The sequence below is a fragment of the Podarcis tiliguerta genome, assembly GCF_965153285.1.
Source record: "Podarcis tiliguerta genome assembly, chromosome: 7".
Classification (NCBI taxonomy): Eukaryota; Metazoa; Chordata; class Lepidosauria; order Squamata; family Lacertidae; genus Podarcis; species Podarcis tiliguerta.
Genome location: NC_139540.1, coordinates 18,339,149 through 18,360,869, shown reverse-complemented (window position 1 = coordinate 18,360,869; position 21,721 = coordinate 18,339,149). Strand labels below are relative to the sequence as shown.

General features: G+C 40.0%; 1 protein-coding gene across 4 annotated transcripts in view; it reads right to left on the bottom strand.

Moving 5' to 3' along the window:
• Positions 1–21,721, bottom strand: part of CSMD3 (CUB and Sushi multiple domains 3) — a 568,382-nt gene that overhangs the window by 177,700 nt on the left and 368,961 nt on the right. For all 4 annotated transcript variants that reach the window (XR_014513736.1, XM_083450329.1, XM_083450330.1 and 1 more), the window contains 5 exons: positions 13,969–14,156; positions 12,411–12,599; positions 6,309–6,425; positions 1,199–1,414; positions 345–533 (listed from right to left, as the gene is read on the bottom strand). Coding sequence is in view for 3 of the 4 variants with exons in the window: in XM_083450329.1 (XP_083306455.1) it covers positions 345–533; positions 1,199–1,414; positions 6,309–6,425; positions 12,411–12,599; positions 13,969–14,156 (899 nt within the window). In the remaining variant the exon portion in view is untranslated. The remainder of the gene's footprint in view (positions 1–344; positions 534–1,198; positions 1,415–6,308; positions 6,426–12,410; positions 12,600–13,968; positions 14,157–21,721) is intronic.

The following is a 21,721-nucleotide window of genomic DNA, read 5'->3' as shown; positions in this document are numbered from 1 at the left end:
ATGAAATAATCCCCACACGCTGTTGTGGAGCTTCTACCCCAGGCAAATCTCAAGGGTTGTGAAAGGTCTTTGTGATGGAGCTCTCCCAAAAAGCATTATTTGTAATGTGGGAAAATGATCAAAAGCATCTATCTCCCTACTCTGAACACTGACTGCAGGTTCAACATTCCCCTGTGAATAGAACCAGGAAACCTGACAAATTAAGGTGAAAAGACATGGGAGATGCAAAGGCTATATTGTTTCAGAACTAATTGGAGTGGTATCATGCTTATCCATGCGGTATAGTTGCAACTCCATGGACAATGACTACACATACAAGCAAATGAAAGCAGCTGACCACGTACCCACACACCTGGGCAGAGGTGCACTCCACACTCTTCGGCCACCACCGAGGCAGATAATCTCTGAAGCCCCTTCCAAGCGGTATCCAGAAGAACAGGAGAATGTTAGAGTGTCTCCAACTCCAAAGTTAAATCCTATTCTGCTTCCAAACTGAGGAGTCCCAGGATCCTCACAAGGTTCAAGATTATATTCTACAGAGGCAAAAAAAATCAAATTATTGCTTCAAAAAGAATTAAAGGCTTCTTCATCACCCACCCTGTGCATTATAACAAGCACACATTTGTACCTGAGCCTCAGGTACAATTTAGCCTTCAGATACATTTTCAGAATAAATGATCATATAAGTAAACAGGCAATTCAGCTACAATTTAAAAAACCATGCCCATAAACACTCATAGCGTCTGAGAGATGCGTGCTTACCATTCCTATAAGAGCTATAAATGTCTCTGAGTCTGACACATAAAATGAACCAAAATAACTGTGCAGCATAAAAGCACGGCCAATTTCCTCATGGGCTCATTTGGAATCCCACTTCTTGAAATTAGACTTCAAAGCACTCTGATACAGTGTGATTTTCCCAATGAATAATGTGCTTTACAGTTTATTATCATTTTCTTCAGCGTCCACTACTGAAAATGCCACAGCAGATGAACTGAGATTGTTATTACAGAAGCGACAACGAAAACAATTGTAAGGTCTATTTTTAAGAAGTGTTAAGAAAAGTTACTCGTCATAACAAATATATTTGGACTGTTGCATTCTCCCAACACCACCACCTCTGCCTCTTTGAGATCAAGCCCAGTAAAATAGCAAATGTTCCTCCACTTTATACAAATAGCTCATTTTGCTGCCTTACCAGAGAAAGTAATATTAAATCCTTCATATGATATTGAAAAGTCAGAAATAAAGCGCAACTGAGCCCTGAAATTTCCATAGAGACCAGCGTTGATTGCTGACGGAAGTTCTGAGCCAGTCAGGCGTGCCAGAGGCTGAGTGAAGCTGCGATTCTCCGTGATTAGTAAGTAGTCGTGATGATCTTCCAAATGAAAGGTGTGAAAGGTGAACTGCACTCCTATTAGAAAAATAAAATTAGACTCACATATCACATAGTTAACATGAAAGCAATTATATCACTGATTAAACTCACACATTTCATTACAAACAGACTCAGAAAATTAAACACAACTTACATTACCCTTGTTCACATTCCCCCAGCTTTTTTTGTGTGAGGTAGGGGAAAAGGAAGATTTATTTTATTTTAATATATATATATATATATATATATATATATATATGCTTTCGTAGATTTTCACGGGTACAGGAATGCAGGTTTTGGTGTCCTCGGGTGTCTTCCCGTGTAAAAGTTGGGGTGTCTAGGCGACGTTTCGACGAGGTCTCACTCGTCATCTTCAGGCTGGTGCTTTCGGCTTCTTGTTACTGGAACAGAGCAGGATCTCAGTGTTTGAGTTCCTATAAATACTGTTGAGGAGGTGTGGTGTATAGCCTCCAATGTTCTGGGCAGAGAGGAGGTTCCCAGGCTAGTGTGCCTTTTCTTCTTTTGTTCCTTAATTACTTGAGGGATATCTTGAGTGATTTCTTGAGTGATTTCCTGAATCCCACTAGGTGGGTCATTAGGTGTGGATTAGTTGCTAAAGCCTTCGTGTCTTGAACTCTTGAACTTTGTGAAGAGTTTTTCTGAGAAGATGGCTGTACTGCACTTGGTTGTGCTCTGGCTTGGCTTCGTGTATAGGGGCGAGCTGTGGTTTTGTGGCCTGTGCCAGCCAGATCTGTGTAGGGATTGCAGGGGGGTGCAGCATCCGGAGGTGCCACCCTGGTTTGGCTACTGGATGGTGTCTGTAATTTATCTGTGGAGAGGGTCTGGGTTTGGGTCTGGTGTGGTTGATTGGTGATGGCGTTCTGTGTGCCTCTGGATCTGGTGTCAGATTTTGTGGGGAGGGCTAATTTCCAGATGTCTGGCAAGCGGGATGTGTCGTCACGCTTGTTCATGTTGTGAGGGTGTTTCTCTATCTCGATGGCTTCCATGATTATTCTCTTGTGGTGATGTTCCATGTTAAAGAGCAATTTGGAATCTGCAAAATTAATTTCGTGTCACAGGCACGTGTTAATTTCGTGTTAATTTTGCTGGCACAGGCCACAAAACCACAGCTCGCCCCTATACACGAAGCCAAGCCAGAGCACAACCAAGTGCAGTACAGCCATCTTCTCAGAAAAACTCTTCACAAAGTTCAAGAGTTCAAGACACGAAGGCTTTAGCAACTAATCCACACCTAATGACCCACCTAGTGGGATTCAGGAAATCACTCAAGAAATCACTCAAGATATCCCTCAAGTAATTAAGGAACAAAAGAAGAAAAGGCACACTAGCCTGGGAACCTCCTCTCTGCCCAGAACATTGGAGGCTATACACCACACCTCCTCAACAGTATTTATAGGAACTCAAACACTGAGATCCTGCTCTGTTCCAGTAACAAGAAGCCGAAAGCACCAGCCTGAAGATGACGAGTGAGACCTCGTCGAAACGTCGCCTAGACACCCCAACTTTTACACGGGAAGACACCCGAGGACACCAAAACCTGCATATATATATATATATATATATAAAAATTTCTATGTGTTAATCTATATTTTGTGATTGGGTAGGAGCATGAAGATTGCTTACAGTGAAGCCATTGCTCATCATTTACAGAAGCAGGTGAATGAGGGTTTTTTTTGCCTTTTTAAGGCAATCAAATGTAACTTCCCAAACTAAAATTGCTTTTTGCAACAGTGTCATTTGAATTTGGTGAAACATGCAAGTTGAGGACAAGTTTGTTCTGAGATGTACTAAAGCAGGCATAGGCAAACTCGGGCCTCCAGATGTTTTGGAACTACAACTCCCATCATCCCTAGCTAACAGGACCAGTGGTCAGGGATGATGGGAGTTGTAGTCCCAAAACATCTGGAGGGATGAGTTTGCCTATGCCTGTAAAGGTTTTATTATTAAACTGCAGTGCAGTAATCATTTGTAATAAGCAAAGAAAGAAAAACAATATTGTCAGGAATGATATTGAAATATGAACCTAAGCAAAGGGACAAAACTAGATACAACCTCAATGCTTTATCCTTCACACCACATTACAATTGTGAGCGCATTCCATCAAGACGCTATTGAAATACTTGGGAATTTTTTAATCAAGAAAATTGTTCTAGAGAGTCTTGATTAAATGTGCTCACAATTGTAATGTAGTGTAATGGAGAAAGCGTCAAGATTGTATCTAATTTTGTCCTGTTGCTTAGGTTCATATTTCAGCAGTGTGTGGATGGACTGTGTTCACAATTGAAATCTACTGCAATGGATAAAGTGTTGGGGTTGCCTCCTTTGCTATTCCAAAGGCTCTCCAGGTTCTCTGGGGCAGTCCCCCCCTTTTTTTTGGGTGGGATGGGCTGAAAAGTAAAGGAGAAATCAGTAAAACACTAATTTACTTCTTCCATCCATGGGAGTCCTCCACTGAATTGAACAATAGAAGAGACACTGTTGGATATACCATTTGGATGAAAACTAGAGTGATCCATATTCAAATCATCACACAGATCTTAGTTTAGCCCAATCTGTGTTTCTCAGTCTTATCCTACGCTGAGGCTATTTTGAGGATACAGTGGAGGAGGAGGAGGAGGAGGAGGAGGAGGAGGAGGAGGAGGAAGAAGAAGAAGAAGAAGAAGAAGAAGAAGAAGAAGAAGAAGAAGAAGAAGAATTTGGATTTGATATCCCACTTTATCACTACCCTAAGGAGTCTCAAAGTGGCTAACAATCTCCTTTTCCCTTCCTCCCCCACAACAAACACTCTGAGAGACTTCAAAGAAGTGTGACTAGTCCAAGGTACATGTGGAAGAGTGGGGATGCGAACCCGGTTCACCAGATTATGAGTCCACCGCTCTTAACCACTACACCACACTGGGTCTTAACCACATATGGCATTCTGAATGCAGCAAGTCCAACACTAGGAGCCTGTGCTAGTGGGGTAGCCAGTCAATTAAAGCAACTGCACACTGTGGCTAAAAAAATTCCACAATTTAGTTTTGCACCATCTGAAAAAAGTACTTCCTTTACTCAATAATCTTCCAACATCTAGCTTTTCCACATCTCACATCTCTTCTGTCAATTCTGACCGAATTCTTCTGACTGTATTATGTATTTCAAGTGTGAATTATGTAGTTACCGAGTTTTATCTCTTTATAATGTATTTATCACCATCACCATTATACTGTGGGGGATATTGTTTTTGTTTGTTACTATGTTCTGTATCTTTATGTTTTTATATTGTAAACTGCCCTGTGATTCTTGGATGAAGGGCGTTATAGAAATTTAAGAAATAATAATAATTATCAGTGCTTTTTGGGGGGGTGCAGGGGTACGCATACCCCTAAACATTTTGTGAATCTAAGTTTGGCCTCATTGAGGGGCAGTATTTCAATATGAGTAGGAAAATGAGAGTACCCCTAAACATTTTTTTAATAGAAAAAAGCACTGATGATGGTGATGATTTATGTTTGATGACATTGTGTTATTATTAATAGGTTTACTGCTGGTTTTGTTTGAATTTGTTGGCATATCTTGTAATTGTCTCCAAAATACTGTGATATTTATTTAATGCTGCCGTGGACATGGTGCACCAAAGGGAAAGGACATGTAACTAAAAACTAAACTAAAGGTAGACTATTACATTTCTACTTTGCCTATTCAGTGAGATAATATTAAAAAGTGCCCCTCTGTCATTAGGGCCTTCTGGGTTCTATCCTTTTCATACCTAAGTATTTTCTTCACTCTGGCAGCAAATTATATCAGGTTGCTATGCTTAGCGATTTACATTTATCGTGATTTACCTCCACTAGTATATCACTACATTGACTGGAATAGATCTGCAGTGGTCAGAGACACTGAAATGAATGGCTTATCTCTGTGGGGAAGGACTTTTTAAATCATGCTGTCAGCTGCCATGCAGAAAGTGATCTTCAACTTCCAGCTGTTCGGAAAAGTGTGTAAGGTCCCTACATTATCAGTCACAGTGTTATTTATCTCAGGAATGCAGTGATGGATGAAGCTCACTACAAGACCACAAGGCAAGTATGAACAGTGCATTTTGGTAACCTCTGATTGGATTCCCCATGTATATAAACAAAAAGTGATTCTAGTTAACAACCCCGAATCCTTGATCTCAAATGTCCTTTTTGTGTCAGAGCAATTCCAGGATAAAGGTTGAAGTGGCAGTCCACCTGCATGCTAGTTATTTGCCAGCCCATCATCAAAAACTTCAAAAATAGCCTCCCCACATTCATAGTGTGAAAATGGGGCAGCAAAAGGAAGGAGGCTTTTTTGGCTCAGCAATACAGTATGTTGAGGGTAAACTGGGAATTACAGATACATAAAATTATTACACAAAGCTATAGAATCTAAGGAGGCTGAGTTAATTTATAAGGTCTCTTTATCCAGCCCATGGGACTTTCTATAGGTCAAGCCCCTCACCTGTCCTGCTCTTTGCCCAGTGTGCTTTTGAGTAGCTGGAATGTATTCTCAACTTGTTGTTTTCCTTGATGGTGGATATACAGGGTGGGTCTTTCAAAAGAGGCCCCATGGAATATGTGTACTCTGTATCCACAGGGCCTCTTTTAAAGGACTCACCCCGTAGAAGGTGTGTAGGAACACTTTGGCTTTTATGCAGCTTTCATTTAGCCTATGGTGCAAAAGTACAAGTTGCATCTATTGCTCCTCTTCATTTTGGCTCTGGATCTACCCGCTATGAGGTGCTCAGATTGAAAGTGGTTACCAGCCCCGTTTTAAATCAACTTTTGCACTTGATGTCGTGTGTGGCCATCACCCTGCTGAAGAACTTTATGAGAAAAGAGAAACTCTAAACTAGAACAAAAATTATGAAAAATGTGTTGTGGTTATGAAAAACGTAATTCTATACCTTTTCCATGAGTAACATCCACAGTCCATGTGCAATTCAGTGAATTGGGATACAATTCAGGATAGCCTGGGGATAAAATAGTCCCACTTGGTCCTCTAACATCTCCGCCGCACAAAGCTGAAAAGGGAGCAGGTGGGGAGAAATGTAGTAGGCACATAAACACAGGCAGTCATATTAAAACGAAGCATGTGAAATAGCAAGTTGAAATTCTATTATCTCTGTTTAAACAATAGCCTATATGTGGGAGTGCCAACAGTTCCCTTGGGTGACAAATCTCTAATTGTAGCCAATATTTACACAAAGTGCTCTGAAAGGAAACATGATTAATTAATTGTTGAGAAGCTTTGGTAATAAGTATTAAGAAAATGAATTGCTAATTATACTGGTTGATTTGAGAAAATTCCTAGTTGGGGCGGGGGGGGGGATGTTTCCATAATAAGAATGGAAATTATTTATATTTCAGAATCACACTGAATACTAAACACCAATATAAGTCTATCTAGGAAAGGGGTATGCAATTGAGGAAGATAAATTAAAGAGAGCTGGAAATAGCTTGAGAGAGGGAGCACGTCTGCATGCTGTGCACATGTGGTTCTTTTGTCCCATATCACTAATCAGTTTTTAAACTCTCTGAAGCAAAGTAAAAAGTATAGGTGTGTATCGAAACACACAGACAATGACTTACTTACTTGGAGGTAAACAATATACAGTGGTACCTCGGGTTAAGTACTTAATTCGTTCCGGAGGTCCGTACTTAACCTGAAACTGTTCTTAACTTGAAGCACCACTTTAGCTAATGGGGCCTCCTGCTGCTGCTGCTGCGCTGCCGGAGCCCAACTTCTGTTCTCATCCTGAAGCAAAGTTCTTAACCTGAAGCACTATTTCTGGGTTAGCGGAGTCTTTAACCTGAAGCGTATGTAACCTGAAACGTATGTAACCTGAGGTACCACTGTATCTTTATTCAGTCTAATAGCAGTGCAGGCTTCTGCAGCAAGCACAAAGCCATGAAGTCAAGATCCCAAGGTACATTAGCTAGGGAATCAGAGAACTGTAGAACTGGAAAGTACCCTAGTCCAAAGACCTCAAAGGAAGGAGAGCCTACCACCCTCTGAGGCAGTCCATTCTACTGTCGAACAACTCTTACCATTAGAAAGGTCTTCCATTAGAAAGTTGGAATCTCTTTCTTGTAGCTTGAAGCCATTGGTTTGAGTATTACCCTTTGGAGCAGGAGGAAACAAGTTTGCTCCATCCTCCATGTGACAGCCCTTGAGATATTTGAAGACGGCTACCATATCTCCCCTCAGTCTCCTCTTCTCCAGGAAAAACATACCCAACTCCCTCAGCCGTTCTGCTTAAGGTCCTTGATCATCTTAGTTGCTTTCCTCTGGTACACCTTTTAGCTGCAGTTTGTATCAGATTTTAATATTTGTGGACTGGATTATGAACACTGGCTAGGAACAGAGGTTGGATCTGCATAGGATTTTTATTTTATTCCGTAAGACTATTTGAGAGGGTTTTACCCTTAAAGGCAGCTGATAAGTATTTAAAAAACCAAAAACAAATAAATAGTCATCCCCACACAAGCGTAAGTTTTATGTAACTCATTTCCTAAACTCTCTTATTCTTTCAATGTCAACTTTCCCCCGCTCATCTACATCCCTCATCTCACATCACATCTCTCATACCATTCTCATAGATTAAAGAATTTCTAATACATCACTTCTAACACAAAGCCTATGCAAATGCCCACGCTCCTGCCTTAGAGAATGGACTTTTTGAAAGAATATCTTCCATGACAGCATTTACTGAAAATATAATTCCCTTTTGCCTTAATTGGAATTTGCTTCTCTTGTCCAATTTTTGATATAGATCCCTAGCTGGCTCCTAAATCCTAGCTCCATTTATTATTTTCAAATAAAGCACAGTAGCTGTATTGGTCTATTATACCTAAATAGCAGAGACATTAAAATAATTCCATATGCTCGGACCAACCAGTATTCCATAGCGCAAAGGCTTTTGCAATACTGTTTAGACTGCTTGAACTTTAGAGGCATTACTGCATCTTGTTTTAGACTAGCAACACTAATAGCATATGGTCATAATCTAATGACTATGAACTTTTATATAAAGACTGAGATTTTCACCTTGTTTTACAGTGATTTATATATATATAAACTTGCTAAGTTATGCAAAATGCCATACCCATTTTTCAAGCATATTACCAGAATACCATCTGGATGCTCAGAGCACTTATAACTCAGATCATGTGTATTTTCCTACTAGTGCTACATTGCTGCAGCAAAATATGTTGCAAAATACCAGTGGGGCCATTTGTAAATGGTGTCCCCCTCCCCATCCAAGCCAAATAATTAGTGCTTGTGCAGCAAATCTAAGGATCAGATTGCAACAACTCCTGTTCCAAAAACTCAATATCTAAAAAATACATTCTAACTGATTCCAAATATAAAATCCATCTTAGGATGGTAAGTGAAATGTGTCTTGGAAATGCAGCAATAAAAGGATACAAATGAACAGAAGCAGGACACAAACAATTGTCGGCTACTATCCACTGAACCATGTGCCATTGCACAACTATACAACTTGCAAATGGCTATAAGAACTTTACTGACTTATATTCATGAATGGCATAATCATTAACCATTTAACTGCAACCTTCACTAGCCCAAAGCCTTACTCCTCTGATGAGAGCTGGCCGATATCATTGTTCTGCTCCCCATCTTGTTAAATTATCAAATTCTGAATGATCAGCAACACAATGTGTTCTTGCTTATCACAAGCATTCCTTGGGTCAAATGCTCTTAAGCCGGCAATCCATGAGAAGTTGGTTGTAGTAAACTTTCATTGAGTAACTTGATGCCATGTGATGCTCATCAGTGTATCAACATTACTCTCACCCATTCAAATCTACACTATACCCTCCCATTGTGACCTATTTAGCTGGTAGAGACCTTGGTGAATTGAACCAAATCCAAAGGCATCACAGTAGTATGGAGTAGGCAAAAAAAAAGCTTATTAGTCAGTTTGGAACATGAATTCAACCTCATCCAGTTATCAGGTAGTCCAGTGCTGTCAAAATGGGGGTAGGCAACTTGTTATTGCTGCTTCAAGTTGAGTGAAAACCAAATCCCTGGACCCCTGCCCACTTTCTACCACCTCTCCTACCACCACTTGGGAGAAATTATTTTCTAAAAGTCACTGAGTTTACAAAACCCAGACATTTCCTTCCAAGACTGTCCTTGACTTGGCAATCCTCCATGCCTTATAGGAAAAACTATACTTGTTCTTAGCCAAAAGGCCGAGAAACATTCTCACTTTATGAAAACTAGTGTCTAACTAAAGGAAACAATTGAGTGGAATGGATCCAACTTTGAGTTCATACAAGGGACAGACCTCTCTCCAGTGGTCAATTCCAAACTAGCCCCAAAACATTACTCTGGAAGAACCAATAGGATAAGGGAATTAAAATGAATTCAGCCATGAATCCATAAATGGGCTAGAATAAATATACCCAATCTTGCCTTTAGAGGATATTTATTCAGTGGACAATTGCCATTTAGAAGGGGGAAAATAATCTCATTTACTTAATGAATTGCACACTAGTTCAGCATCTCAAGGAAGAAATTTGTCACAATATGTAATGTTATTGCACAGCAGAGAAAACTGTTCACAGAGCGCTCCTTAATAGTGTTTATTTTTAGACTATAAGCATGTGGTGCATAAGAAAACATTGCTTCTACTCATCGGTAGAGTATTCTATTCAGTAAAGAGATCCTGATACATATCCGAACTACAGTAGCATTGCCATGGACGATTGCAAGTGAGGTATGGAGAATGGTTTTCTGCAGCTAGAGTAGCAAAGCTTTGAACAGCTGGCTTGACACTATGTCACTGAGTTCAACCCTCCCACAATGGCGATCTCTCCAAGGCAGCCTTCTAACTTACAGAAGAGTGTCAGGGAAGCTACATGTTACTTCTATGGGATTACATGTAACAGGGGAAACAAATGTTTCAGTGTCGTGTAAGGAATTTCCAAATCTGGTTTCCATGTTAGGATAAAACTGAAACAGCACAGAATGAGAAACAGGACCTTTGAAAAGCAAAAAGAGTCATGTCAGGGGTAGAGCCATGCAGTCTAAGTAGGCTGAAACATGGGGGACCCATTTTAAAGTGAACTCAGCTTTTTTTTTAATGTTACAAAGTTTGTAACATTGAAATAGAAATGGGGGGAGGGGAGGAATACAAGAATGAAGTGGAAACAAGATTGGAAAAATGAGAAGACTGGAACTGGAAAAGGAAGAAGCAACTGAAGCAGAGGATTTTGCAGTGAGGCCAGGAACATTCACATTGTTAAAGTCACTTTCTGCTTGCAGACCAGATTTTAGATCATTGCTGCAATCTAATAAATTATGGCCACAGCACAGCTGTGCTAAAGTCTGAGTATCATATGAGATATGAATCATTAAGAAACAAATATTGAAGACCTGATACCTCAGGGTTCAGGTCCAGTTTTTTTATGGGCAGACTAATTAGCCTTGCAGGAGTGTTGGAGTGGATTTTACTACCTGCTAGCCTATGAAGATCATTAATTTTATTATTACAAGAGAGCTGTTATCTGGACAGAGAAGGTGTCCTGATATTGGCTTCTTCAAGAAGAGCTATGTTTTCCTTTGCCAAGCATTTCAGCAAAAGAAAAAGTGGAACATTTCATACTTTTACAGGCATAGGCAAACTCGACCCTCCAGGTGTTTTGGGACTACAACTCCCATCATCCCTTACCACTGGTCCTGTTAGCTAGGGATGATGGGAGTTGTAGTCCCAAAACATCTGGAGGGCCGAGTTTGCCTATGCCTGTCTTAGAGCATGGGGATCAGGATTCTGTAACTGTACCTTACTAGAGTAGATAGGGACTCAACATCTAGATTAGATTACTGCAACACATTGTACGTAGGGCTGCCTCTGAAGACAGTTCAGAAACTTCAGCTGGTGCAGAATTCGGTGGCCAGGTTGCTCACTAGGGCAAGATGTTTGAGAATATTAAACCAATACTGACCCAACTGCACTGGCTGCCAAGTAGCTTCTGGGCCCAATTCAAAGTGTTGGTTTTGACCTATAAAGCCTTAAACGGCTCAGGAATGCAGTAACTCAAAACAAAACAAAAATACCTCTCTCCCCCATAAACCTCCCAGGTCCTAGTCTGACACTCTAACCACTGCACCATGCTGGCTATCTAAAGGTAAAGGTAAAGGTACCCCTGCCGTACGGGCCAGTCTTGACAGACTCTAGGGTTGTGCCCCCATCTCACTCAAGAGGCCGGGGGCCAGCGCTGTCCGGAGACACTTCCGGGCCACGTGGCCAGCGTGACATCGCTGCTCTGGCGAGCCAGAGCCGCACACGGAAACGCCGTTTACCTTCCCGCTAGTAAGCGGTCCCTATTTATCTACTTGCACCCGGGAGTGCTTTCGAACTGCTAGGTTGGCAGGCGCTGGGACCGAGCAACGGGAGTGCACCCCACCGCAGGGATTCAAACCGCCGACCTTTCGATCGGCAAGCCCTAGGCGCTGAGGCTTTTATCCACAGCGCCACCCGCGTCCCGCTGGCTATCTACCTCTCCCCATATAAACCGACCCGGACTCTGCATTTATCACCTGAGGCCCTTCTTTTCCATGACAGGTTTGGTACCCCAAGAATGGGCCTTTTATGCAGTGGCCCCCTGTTTGTGGAATGTTTTCTCCAGGGCAGTTTGGCTGGTGCCTTCCTTATACACTTTTAGGCACCAGGAGAAAATGTTCCACTTTAAAGAGATCTTGGGCTGATTAATATTCTACACCCTTTCAGCAAAATTATTGAGCAAGATAACATATTTTCCTCCAGATGTTGTTGGCCTACAATATTCATCATCCTTTAGTTTTTTAACAAGTAGACCTGGACTCTTTAGTTCATAAACAAGCAGAAGAATCAGGTTTGCAAAAGTAGGACCAGCCTCTCTCCTTCCTTAACACAAAGCTAGCACTGATAAATCTGAAAGCCAGTGTGATGGACACGCCATAGATGATATTTTGGCTAATTTGAGCTGATTCTTACCATCACAGGTAGGGAGTGGATGGCTCCACCAGTGGTTTTTTTCACACAGCAAAGGTTCTTCATGGCTGAGCCTATATCCTGGGTCACACCCAAATGATACCGTTGAGCCAATAGAAAAGTCATGCCCATAACGACGACCATGAACAGGTATGCCAGGATCCAAGCAAGAATAGGTGTTTACAGTTACACCTGGAGTGGAAGGGAACAAATGTTCCAAATATTAAATGAAAAAAAGGACTGAGAAATATAGTCTAACACGGTTGATTAATATATCCATGCATAATGAAACTGGGAGGATATTGGTAGTGGGAAGCAGTGAAGAAAAAAGGGAAAGATCTCCAACACTGGTCAATTGTCTCAAGTGTGAATGGTGTTTGTGGAAATACCCGTATTTTTTGCTCTATAAGACGCACCAGACCATAAGACGCACCTAGTTTTTGGAGGAGGGAAACAAGAAAAAAAATATTCTGAATCTCAAAAGCCAGAACAGCAAAAGGGATCGCTGCACAGCAAAAGTAGTGATCCCTCTTGCTGTTCTGGCTTCTGGGATAGCTGCGCAGCCTGCATTCACTCCATAAGACGCACACACATTTCCCCTTACTTTTTAGGAGGGAAAAAGTGAGTCTTATAGAGCAAAAACTACAGTACTATGTAAATGAGGCTATGCGAAATGTGTGTGTGTTGTGAACAGTGTGAGTGAGAGCATAAATCTGGATATGAAGGGATGGCTAGGAGGGGGAGGGGGAGAGAGAGAGGGGGGGAGGGAAGGAAGGAAGGAAGGAGGAAGAAAGAAAGAAAGAAAGAAAGAAAGAAAGAAAGAAAGAAAGAAAGAAGCACTGTGCTGACATAAAAAACCAACTCATGGAAGCACACAAAACCCACAGACTGCACAAGTGAAGTAATTCAGTTCTGGGAACTGCTTCCTATAAATGTTTTCAATTAATCTCACACCTGTTGAGAATAAATCCAAATTAAATCGACAACTGTTTTCCATAAAACCTGGGCACTCTGTTTTGATGGGAAGCCCATCACCTACCTAAAGAATTGCCCAAACTTCTAATTATGTAGGGCTGCTCAATAACTTAACTAGAATATGACATCAGTGAACCAAATCCAATGTCACACTGGTTTCTCAAGTTCTGACCAACCCATGTTAACTTTCCCTTACAGCACTATTCATTTAAAAGTCTTAGCAAATTTGGGCCATTTGCAGGTGTTACAAAAGCTATTCCAGAATAATTAATTTGCAATAAAATGCTGGTGAATTTTCATCAATAGTTTTTTTTTTTAGAAATTCAAACTGATGCAGAAATGAATTTAAGACTGGGGAAAAATGAGAAACTAAGAGAAACCCAAACTGATTGTTGTGTTCTTTTTCATTAGCACCCTATGTATGGGTGCCATGTTAATCCATACAGCTGTTGACACACAACAGATATACACATAGAGAAGAAAAATGTATGAAATGTGTGTTCGTGCAAGCATGCACATACACAAAATAAACAAGTATGATGCTACAAAATAACCTTAAGTACTAAGGAAAGCAAAAGCTACTTACTTTCATAGTGGATTTTGAATCCATTGTTAGAACGACTGTTGTCTGTTGTAAACAGAAGGTAAATGAAATTGGTACTACTGAACAGAAATTGGGGGACTTGTGTACCATTGTAAGATCCTAGAAGTGGTGAGAGAAGATTTGGTCCATCGTGCACTTCCAGAACATCGTAATTGAGTTCTGTCTGGAATCTATGTTGGAGAAACACACATAAGATAGACGTAAAATATACCCAAAGATCATACAAAAGAAACACTGTTAAAATTGATATGCTACATATACTATTTAGATGAAGCATGCATTTTGTAATCAAATCCTTATTCAAATTAAACTCCCTAAGTGCAAAGAATGTGTGAACCTTGTCCTTTTATTTCCATTGAGTTTTATGATGTTCCATCACACTGTGTCAGTTATCCACAGTAACTCTGGAGGTGACTCAGATATCAAAGACACCAACCTTTTTGCACATATGCATCTCTAAATGCCCCGACAAAGGGACTTCTCAGTTTAACTTCTATACTGACAGGGCTCAGTTGTCAGTTTTACTGCTGCTCTTTACAACTATCACAGCAGAGAATGAATAATGCACAAAGCCTTGGGGAGAGGGGAACTAACAATATTCCTCCCCAATTTATGAAACACCTCATCAGATGCTTTGGTTCAGCTCCTTGTCCCTTTCACTTCTACTGTGAATGGGCTTTTCTGAACTTTTTTTTAGAGGGATGTCTGTAGGAAAGGAACATGTCGGTTCTACCACTGCTCTCTGAGCAAAGGGCTTTCAAGACATTGTTGTCCAAGACATTAAACCGGGAAAAGGTTTATTTATGATTAGTTATTTATTTACAGATAAAACAGATATATCATATGCTCAGTGGTAGAGCAAATGGCCCCTCTTTAAATTGTATCTGAATATACAGATTGCTAATTTGCTATTTCTTACAGCTGTGTCCTCAATATTTGTATCGTTGTCTCTACCCATGATATTGCAAGGACATCAACTATGCAAAATCATAATTTATTACACTGATCTCCCATAGCTCATATAAGGTTTTGCAACCTGTGGTTCCTCTGCTAAGCCTGGTCCCCTGAAGAGCTTTTCTTGTACAGTTGCCAAAGCAGAAGCAAGCAGCATACAAAAGTTAGCCCTAATTTTTTAAAATGTGCACCAAATACTTGCATTTTTCAATCCATCCTCATTTAAGTGACAATAGAAACTTAGCACATCTTTAATGCTGCAATCCTTGCACTATTTGCTCACTTCTACTTCCATTAATACCACCAGAATTGGCATAAAATGATTTATTTATTTTTGTTATGAAGATATAGAGAAGCATCTTGGTAAATACTCATGTTTGAACAGTCATTGTTTCAGTCAAAGCACAATATACAACCTTATGACTTTTGTATTAGACCATTTACAAAATAAACCTGAAAGAAATATTAATTCAAGTTCCTGAAGGAAGGGGGAAAGCGGCAAGGCATATATTCAAAGATGCCTTTATTTTTCAAAAAGGCATTCTATTCATGGAAGTCCCTCTTATTTTCCTATGTTTTAGATAATTGGAAAACATCTGATTCATTAGCAAAACCACTGATCATAATAATGTAGCCCAAAGCTCACAATTCTAAAGATTATGTATTAATTAACACTATAAAGTCTTGATAAAACAATCCCTTCTGACCACTCATTTATTATGTTCAAAAGCAAGATTGAGTTTTACTTGGTTTCAAAAGCAAAAGATTGAACATAAATTTATTGATCATAAATTTACAGGAAACTAGAGCAGCTTGCAAGTCCTAATGCAATTGTGTCTTGAACAACAGAATGGCGGGCTATTAATGGCTTTATTTTCAGAATGGAAAATGCTTTTTCCAGTTTAGAAACAAAACTTGGAACACAATAGGCTAACAAAAAGAAAAATGCACTTTGTGATAAAAGTGCAAACTTGTTATTCACCAAGTGATAATAATAATAATAATAATAATTTATTATTTATACCCCACCCATCTGGCTGGGTTTCCCCAGCCACTCTGGTTTCCCCAGTCTGGGTTCCCCCAGCCATCACTGGTTTCCCCAGTGATGCCCAAGTTAACAATGGGAGGCTTCTGTAATATCTCAAAATTCAAAATGGTGGCTTATTTTGTAACTCTACAGGGTGTGGAGTATGAAAAAAAAATGCACCATCTTGAATCCCTTGAGTCCAACTCGCTCATCTTTCTTTTTTAAAAAGACATGTAAGGAACACTAACCAGGCAGTAGTTAAAATAGCTTGTTTTTCTTAAACATGATTAAGCATTACTTCTAATGATTAAGAAGTGGCTACAAGTTATTATGTGAAACCATTCTTTAAAATAGATTTGCAAAGCATGGTTTGAATTTATTATAATTACACTATTATCTGCATTAGGAAAATGTAGTTTCTGAGGGTACAAAATCAATAATATATAAAATCATCATCAACAACATCATCCAAACTTTCGATTTCCAGGTGGAAGGCAGGTTTCTCTTAGTGTCACCACATATAGAGCTCCACTGGTGCAGAGCTCCACTGGTTTCACTGTATAACTGGACACATGGTGAAACTATACATCTTCATTGGACCCACCTAGACATTGTTTTGAAATAACACTAAACCATAGTGCATGGTCTTCCTCCCCAAGCTTCGCTCTCCTCTTGGTCCTCTTGTGTGACCAGAGGGGATAAAAAACATCCATTTCCATTTGAAACCAGCCACAGCTTTTAGTGGTTTACAACACAGCCATAGTGTCAACCATATATGCATGTTATTAAAAATTGTGTGGCAATATTTTAAGATGATGCTACATCTTTAGAAATCACCTGATTCCATCCATTTCCCATCTTCTCCCCAAACAAGTCAACATTTTAATTATTATTTTCCACCAAAGGCCACTATCACTGCCATCAAATCAGCAAGGTTTTATCTATCTGAAAGCAAGCTCAGGAGTCTTCCCTGCCCAGCCCCCCAGTGTGGGAAATACATAGGAATACTTGTGTTTCTTTAGTAAAAGGCATACCATTGTATATTTCTTCTTTCTGGAAGGAATACAACGCTACTACAGAAGAATAACATACTTTTCATGTTTCACTCATATTACCACTCTGCATTACAACTCCGCATATAAAAATATATGTCATTCACATTAAATTAGTGGTCTAGTCAATGAAGTTGCTTTAGATGGGGGAAGCCTCCTTAACATATGTCAGATTTTTTTTTTAACAAAAACAGAATGCACTTCTGTTATACAAAATAAGCACATATTGATGCAGAAAAACCAATCTGGTTGCACAAAAATGCAATATAAGAAGTGATCCTGAGATAAAGGGTTTGCACAAGTTTCTTGTTCTGTACTTTGAGGAATAGTTCACATCCGATGCAGATTCAATTCTACTGTATAACACAGAGTGTCATGCTGTTCTGAACTTCTTAAGCAGAAACCATTTATCAAAGGAAATAACTATATGAACAATGGGTGCTTCCCAAGCATATATACTCTCTCATAAGTCCTAGCTGGACTGACAATTTGTTCCATAGTCTTCCAATGAATGATTATATTTTGATTATGGTATACCATTCTTAAGTTTGAGCAATCTTTTATCATCTTTGAGCAATCTTTATCATCTACATTGGCTCCCTGTATGTTTCCAGGCACAATTCAAAGTGTTGGTGCTGCCCTTTAAAACCCTAAACAGCCTTGGTCCAGTATACCTGAAGGAGCGTCTCCACCCCCATCGTTCTGCCTGGACACTGAGGTCCAGCGCCAAGGGCCTTCTGGTGGTTCCCTCACTGTGAGAAGCCAAGTTACAGGGAACCAGGCACAGGGCCTTCTCGGTAGTGGCACCTGCCCTGTGGAATGCCCTCCCACCAGATGTCAAAGAGAACAACAACTACCAGACTTTTAGAAGACATCTGTAGGCAGCCCTATTTAGGGAAGCTTTTAATGTTTAATAGACTATTGTATTTTAATATTTTGTTGGAAACCACCCAGTGTGGCTGGGGAAACCCAGCCAGATGAGTGGGGTATAAATATTCTTATTCTTATTCTTATTCTTATTCTTATTCTTATTCTTATTATCTTTAGGACATTATGCTAAGTAAATGCCAGTGTGTCATAACAAACAAGCAAAGAACACAATAAAAGCTTGGCTAGGTGAGACCAAAGGCTGATCTAGTTCAGCCTGCATAAGGGCAATAACCTTCTTCCCTCTGTTGTTTCCCCATCAACTGGCATTTAGAGTCATGTTGCCTCCTATCTTGAAGACATCATAGGGTCATGGCTTTGCACAATAGATTTTCAGAGCTATTTAAGCTGGCGATCATCACAACTTCTTCTGCAAGCGAAACTCACAGTTAAACTAAGTGCCCTCCAAAGAAGACCTTCCCTTTCTCTGTCCTGAATCTCCTACAATTAGGTTCACCAGATGGCTCATGCTCTAGTATTATGAGAGAGAAAAGCTTAATTCTATCCACTTTCACCACATCATGCATAATACTATGTCTTATTTACTGTTTCCACCCTAAACACCTTTGAAGCACAGCAACAAAAAAAACGAATGAAAGCAAGTATGGTTGCATCACTGTAGCGGTCCCTGCTAAGTGTGTGTAGAGGATTGAAATCTGTACCTAGTTTACAGACCGCTGAGAGAGAATGACTTGTTTTTGCTAATCTAACTGTGGTAAATTACTAAATGGTTCAGGATTAAAGAGTGAACCCTTTCCCGGAAACAAACAAATCAATCAACAACATAGCTAAAAAGATAGGATCAGATTCAACTAATGAGTCTCACTAATGGAAGTCTCCACAGGGACTACCACTAATACCTGCACAAGGGCTTCCACTAATATGGTTGGGCTTTCTGCACTCTTCTCTCCCATAGTGCTGCTGACAGAAACCCAAATTGGCTCTGGTGCAGTCAGGAGAAGCCCCAGAACAACAAAAGGATAGGGAGGGTCAGTCCATCTGGCAAGCTGTAATGCTTGAGTTGATGGAATGATTGGCCCAGCACTACACTTAATTCCTCCCAGAATAATCAATCAAGGGATGGGTAGAGACAAGAAGTTTACTACAGACATTACCACACATGTCCGTCTGGTAAGATTATGCTTACTACTTGGCAGGACTACATAAATAACCCATTCACAAATTGGTTACAACGAAATCGTTAACACCTGGTAATTGAGTGCAATTTGTGAAATTTGTGTGGGAGCTAACTATTCACTAATTATAGAGAAATATAAGGCCCATTTTATATTTTTTCTCATGAGTAGGCAATATTCATTATCCAAGCAAAAGGGAAATATCTGAAGGAAGTCAAGCTATATGCATATTTGAAATATAAAGTGTTATTTCTGGGAAATAACTTAAATTAACGATATGATGTGCAAGGTCTAAGCTCATTAGTGTGGTGCAGTACTTAGCAACGAGATGATTAACTGCTTGCATTTATGCTGTAACAATTAGTCTTCAACATCACATTAAGATAAAAAGTGCTAATTCTTTTTTTCCTCACTGCAATTGTTTCCGATCAGACTCTAAGAGGGTTTGCAACATTCAACAGATCTAGTCGTTGCTATTGCTGGCATACCAGAGGGAATAAGCATGACCTGGACCTGTAGAGTTTACAAATCTCATTGAGGTTTTGCTCCATGAGCCCTCATTTTGAATGATAGATCTGAAAGAGAATCAGAAGTGTGATTCATGCCACCCGAAAGGGGGTTCTGAAAACTAATGAAAATGCAAATCAGCCCTTACTTAGCAAGCTTTCAGAGCTCAGCTAATCTGGATAATTCAGCCAATTACTTAACATCAGAGACAGTGATAGGCCTACAATAGTTTAGAGCCACTTAATACTAAACAGATTAACAAAACAGCTGCCTTAACTGAGTCTCTGGCAGGAGTGGCAGTGTTTGAGAACTGGAGTCTTTAAAGGAAATGATTGGTGTGGAAGATCATGGAGAACAAGTTTCCCCAACCTAGCACCCTCCAGATGTCTTGGGCTACGACTCCTATCATCCCTGGGCACTGACAATGCTGGCTGGGGCTAATGGAGTTGTATTTTGAAACATCTAGAGAGAACTAGGTTAAGGAAGGCTGATCAAGAAGGACCTGTGCCTGAGTAGCTAACCTGTACTGTCAGCTCTGCCTCTTTCTTGTAGAAGGCAAAACAAACTGATGAGTTAAGAGCTACCAGGAACCAATAAACTACCATTTAAAACCCTACCTGTTAGACACATTATGGGACTCTATTCAAATCATACAACTTTAGATGGTGGGACCATTTATAGGTAGTACAGAAATAATGTTGTTCAGATGTATAGGTCGTATTACATTGGGAGGTCCGAACACTGATTCAGTAAGGGTCTCTTCACATACAATACTGACAAACCACAATTTGTGTGCATTTATTTATTCTGAGAGTTTCCTGTTGGACATATTGTGATTTCCTCAAAGTTAGGGGCTAGAACTTTGTGCTTACATATTATTATTATTTACAGCATTTAAAGAAAATTAAGTAAATAAATATAGAAGTTTCCTCAGTTAATTCATGGAGGTTCACAAAGTACAGGTACTATGCACGAGAAAAATGGGTACTAAGGACAGAATATAAAAAGTTGGTGCATATTTTATAAAGCATGGATTGGATCAAGACTTCGTTGAACTTTGTTTCCATTGAAAGAACTGAGAAATGGCAAGCCTCGCTGATAAAAGTCTGTTAACTTAGTCTCAATCCCAATGTCAAGGTTCCTTCATAAAAGTTGGCCATTGTTTCTTTTTTAGAAATTTATCTTATTTCTGTCACTCTTCCCTTTTGGAGGAGTTGAGGGATGAAATCTAATGGGAGGAAATATACTTTTTTTTTTTTTAAGGAGGAGAAAGTATGGCAGACAGGATGAGAAAGAGAATTCTGAGAACTGAAAAAGAACACAGATGAGAAATATTAAGATGATAAAAAGAAAGAGAACCATAGCATAGTGGAAAAAGTCCTGCTTTGCATGCAGAACATTCAAGCTTTGGAATCTCCAGTTATGGCTGAAGAGTCACAGTCAGTCAATAGACAGTACGGAATCAGATGACTTGGTATAAGGCTGCTTCCTTTGTTCCTAAGAACAGATACAGATACCCCAATCTAAAGACAAGTCATCCATATAATCAGCCTCAGCTTCCATTAAGTAGAGTTCTGAAGAAGAGAACAACAACAAAATGGGGGCCCCTTTGACACCGCTTTGCAACATACTGTATTGCACTGGCAACGGATATAGGCCTAGTTACAGATTCCTCCTTTTACTTGAAGGTGACCAGTGTAGCTGCAGGTGGATTTAGGAGCTAGCTGATGACAGCTGCCAGCTAGACATCGCAACCAAGCAGTCTTTCAATTACACTAAAATGATTCTTGGGATGTTGCTGCCAAATTGGTTCCAGGCTCAATTTAAAGTGTTGGTTTAAGCGTCTAACGCCTAAAACGGCTTGGGGCTTGGTTATCTCATGAACCAGCTGCTCACATACCAGCCTGCCTGCCAGTTAAGGAAAATCAGCAACTAAGGCTCTGATTGTGGTCCTGCCCTTAACTGTGGCACTAAGATTCCTTGATGACACTGAGATTATGACATCCCTTCCTCTTGGAGGCCTTGTGGGTTCTTTCTATTTTTAGCTTTTCAGACATCTATTAAATGCTCTTTAGCAGACCCGTGCGAAGCTCGTCTGAGGCCTGACTTGGGAGTCTTGTTAGAATAAAGTT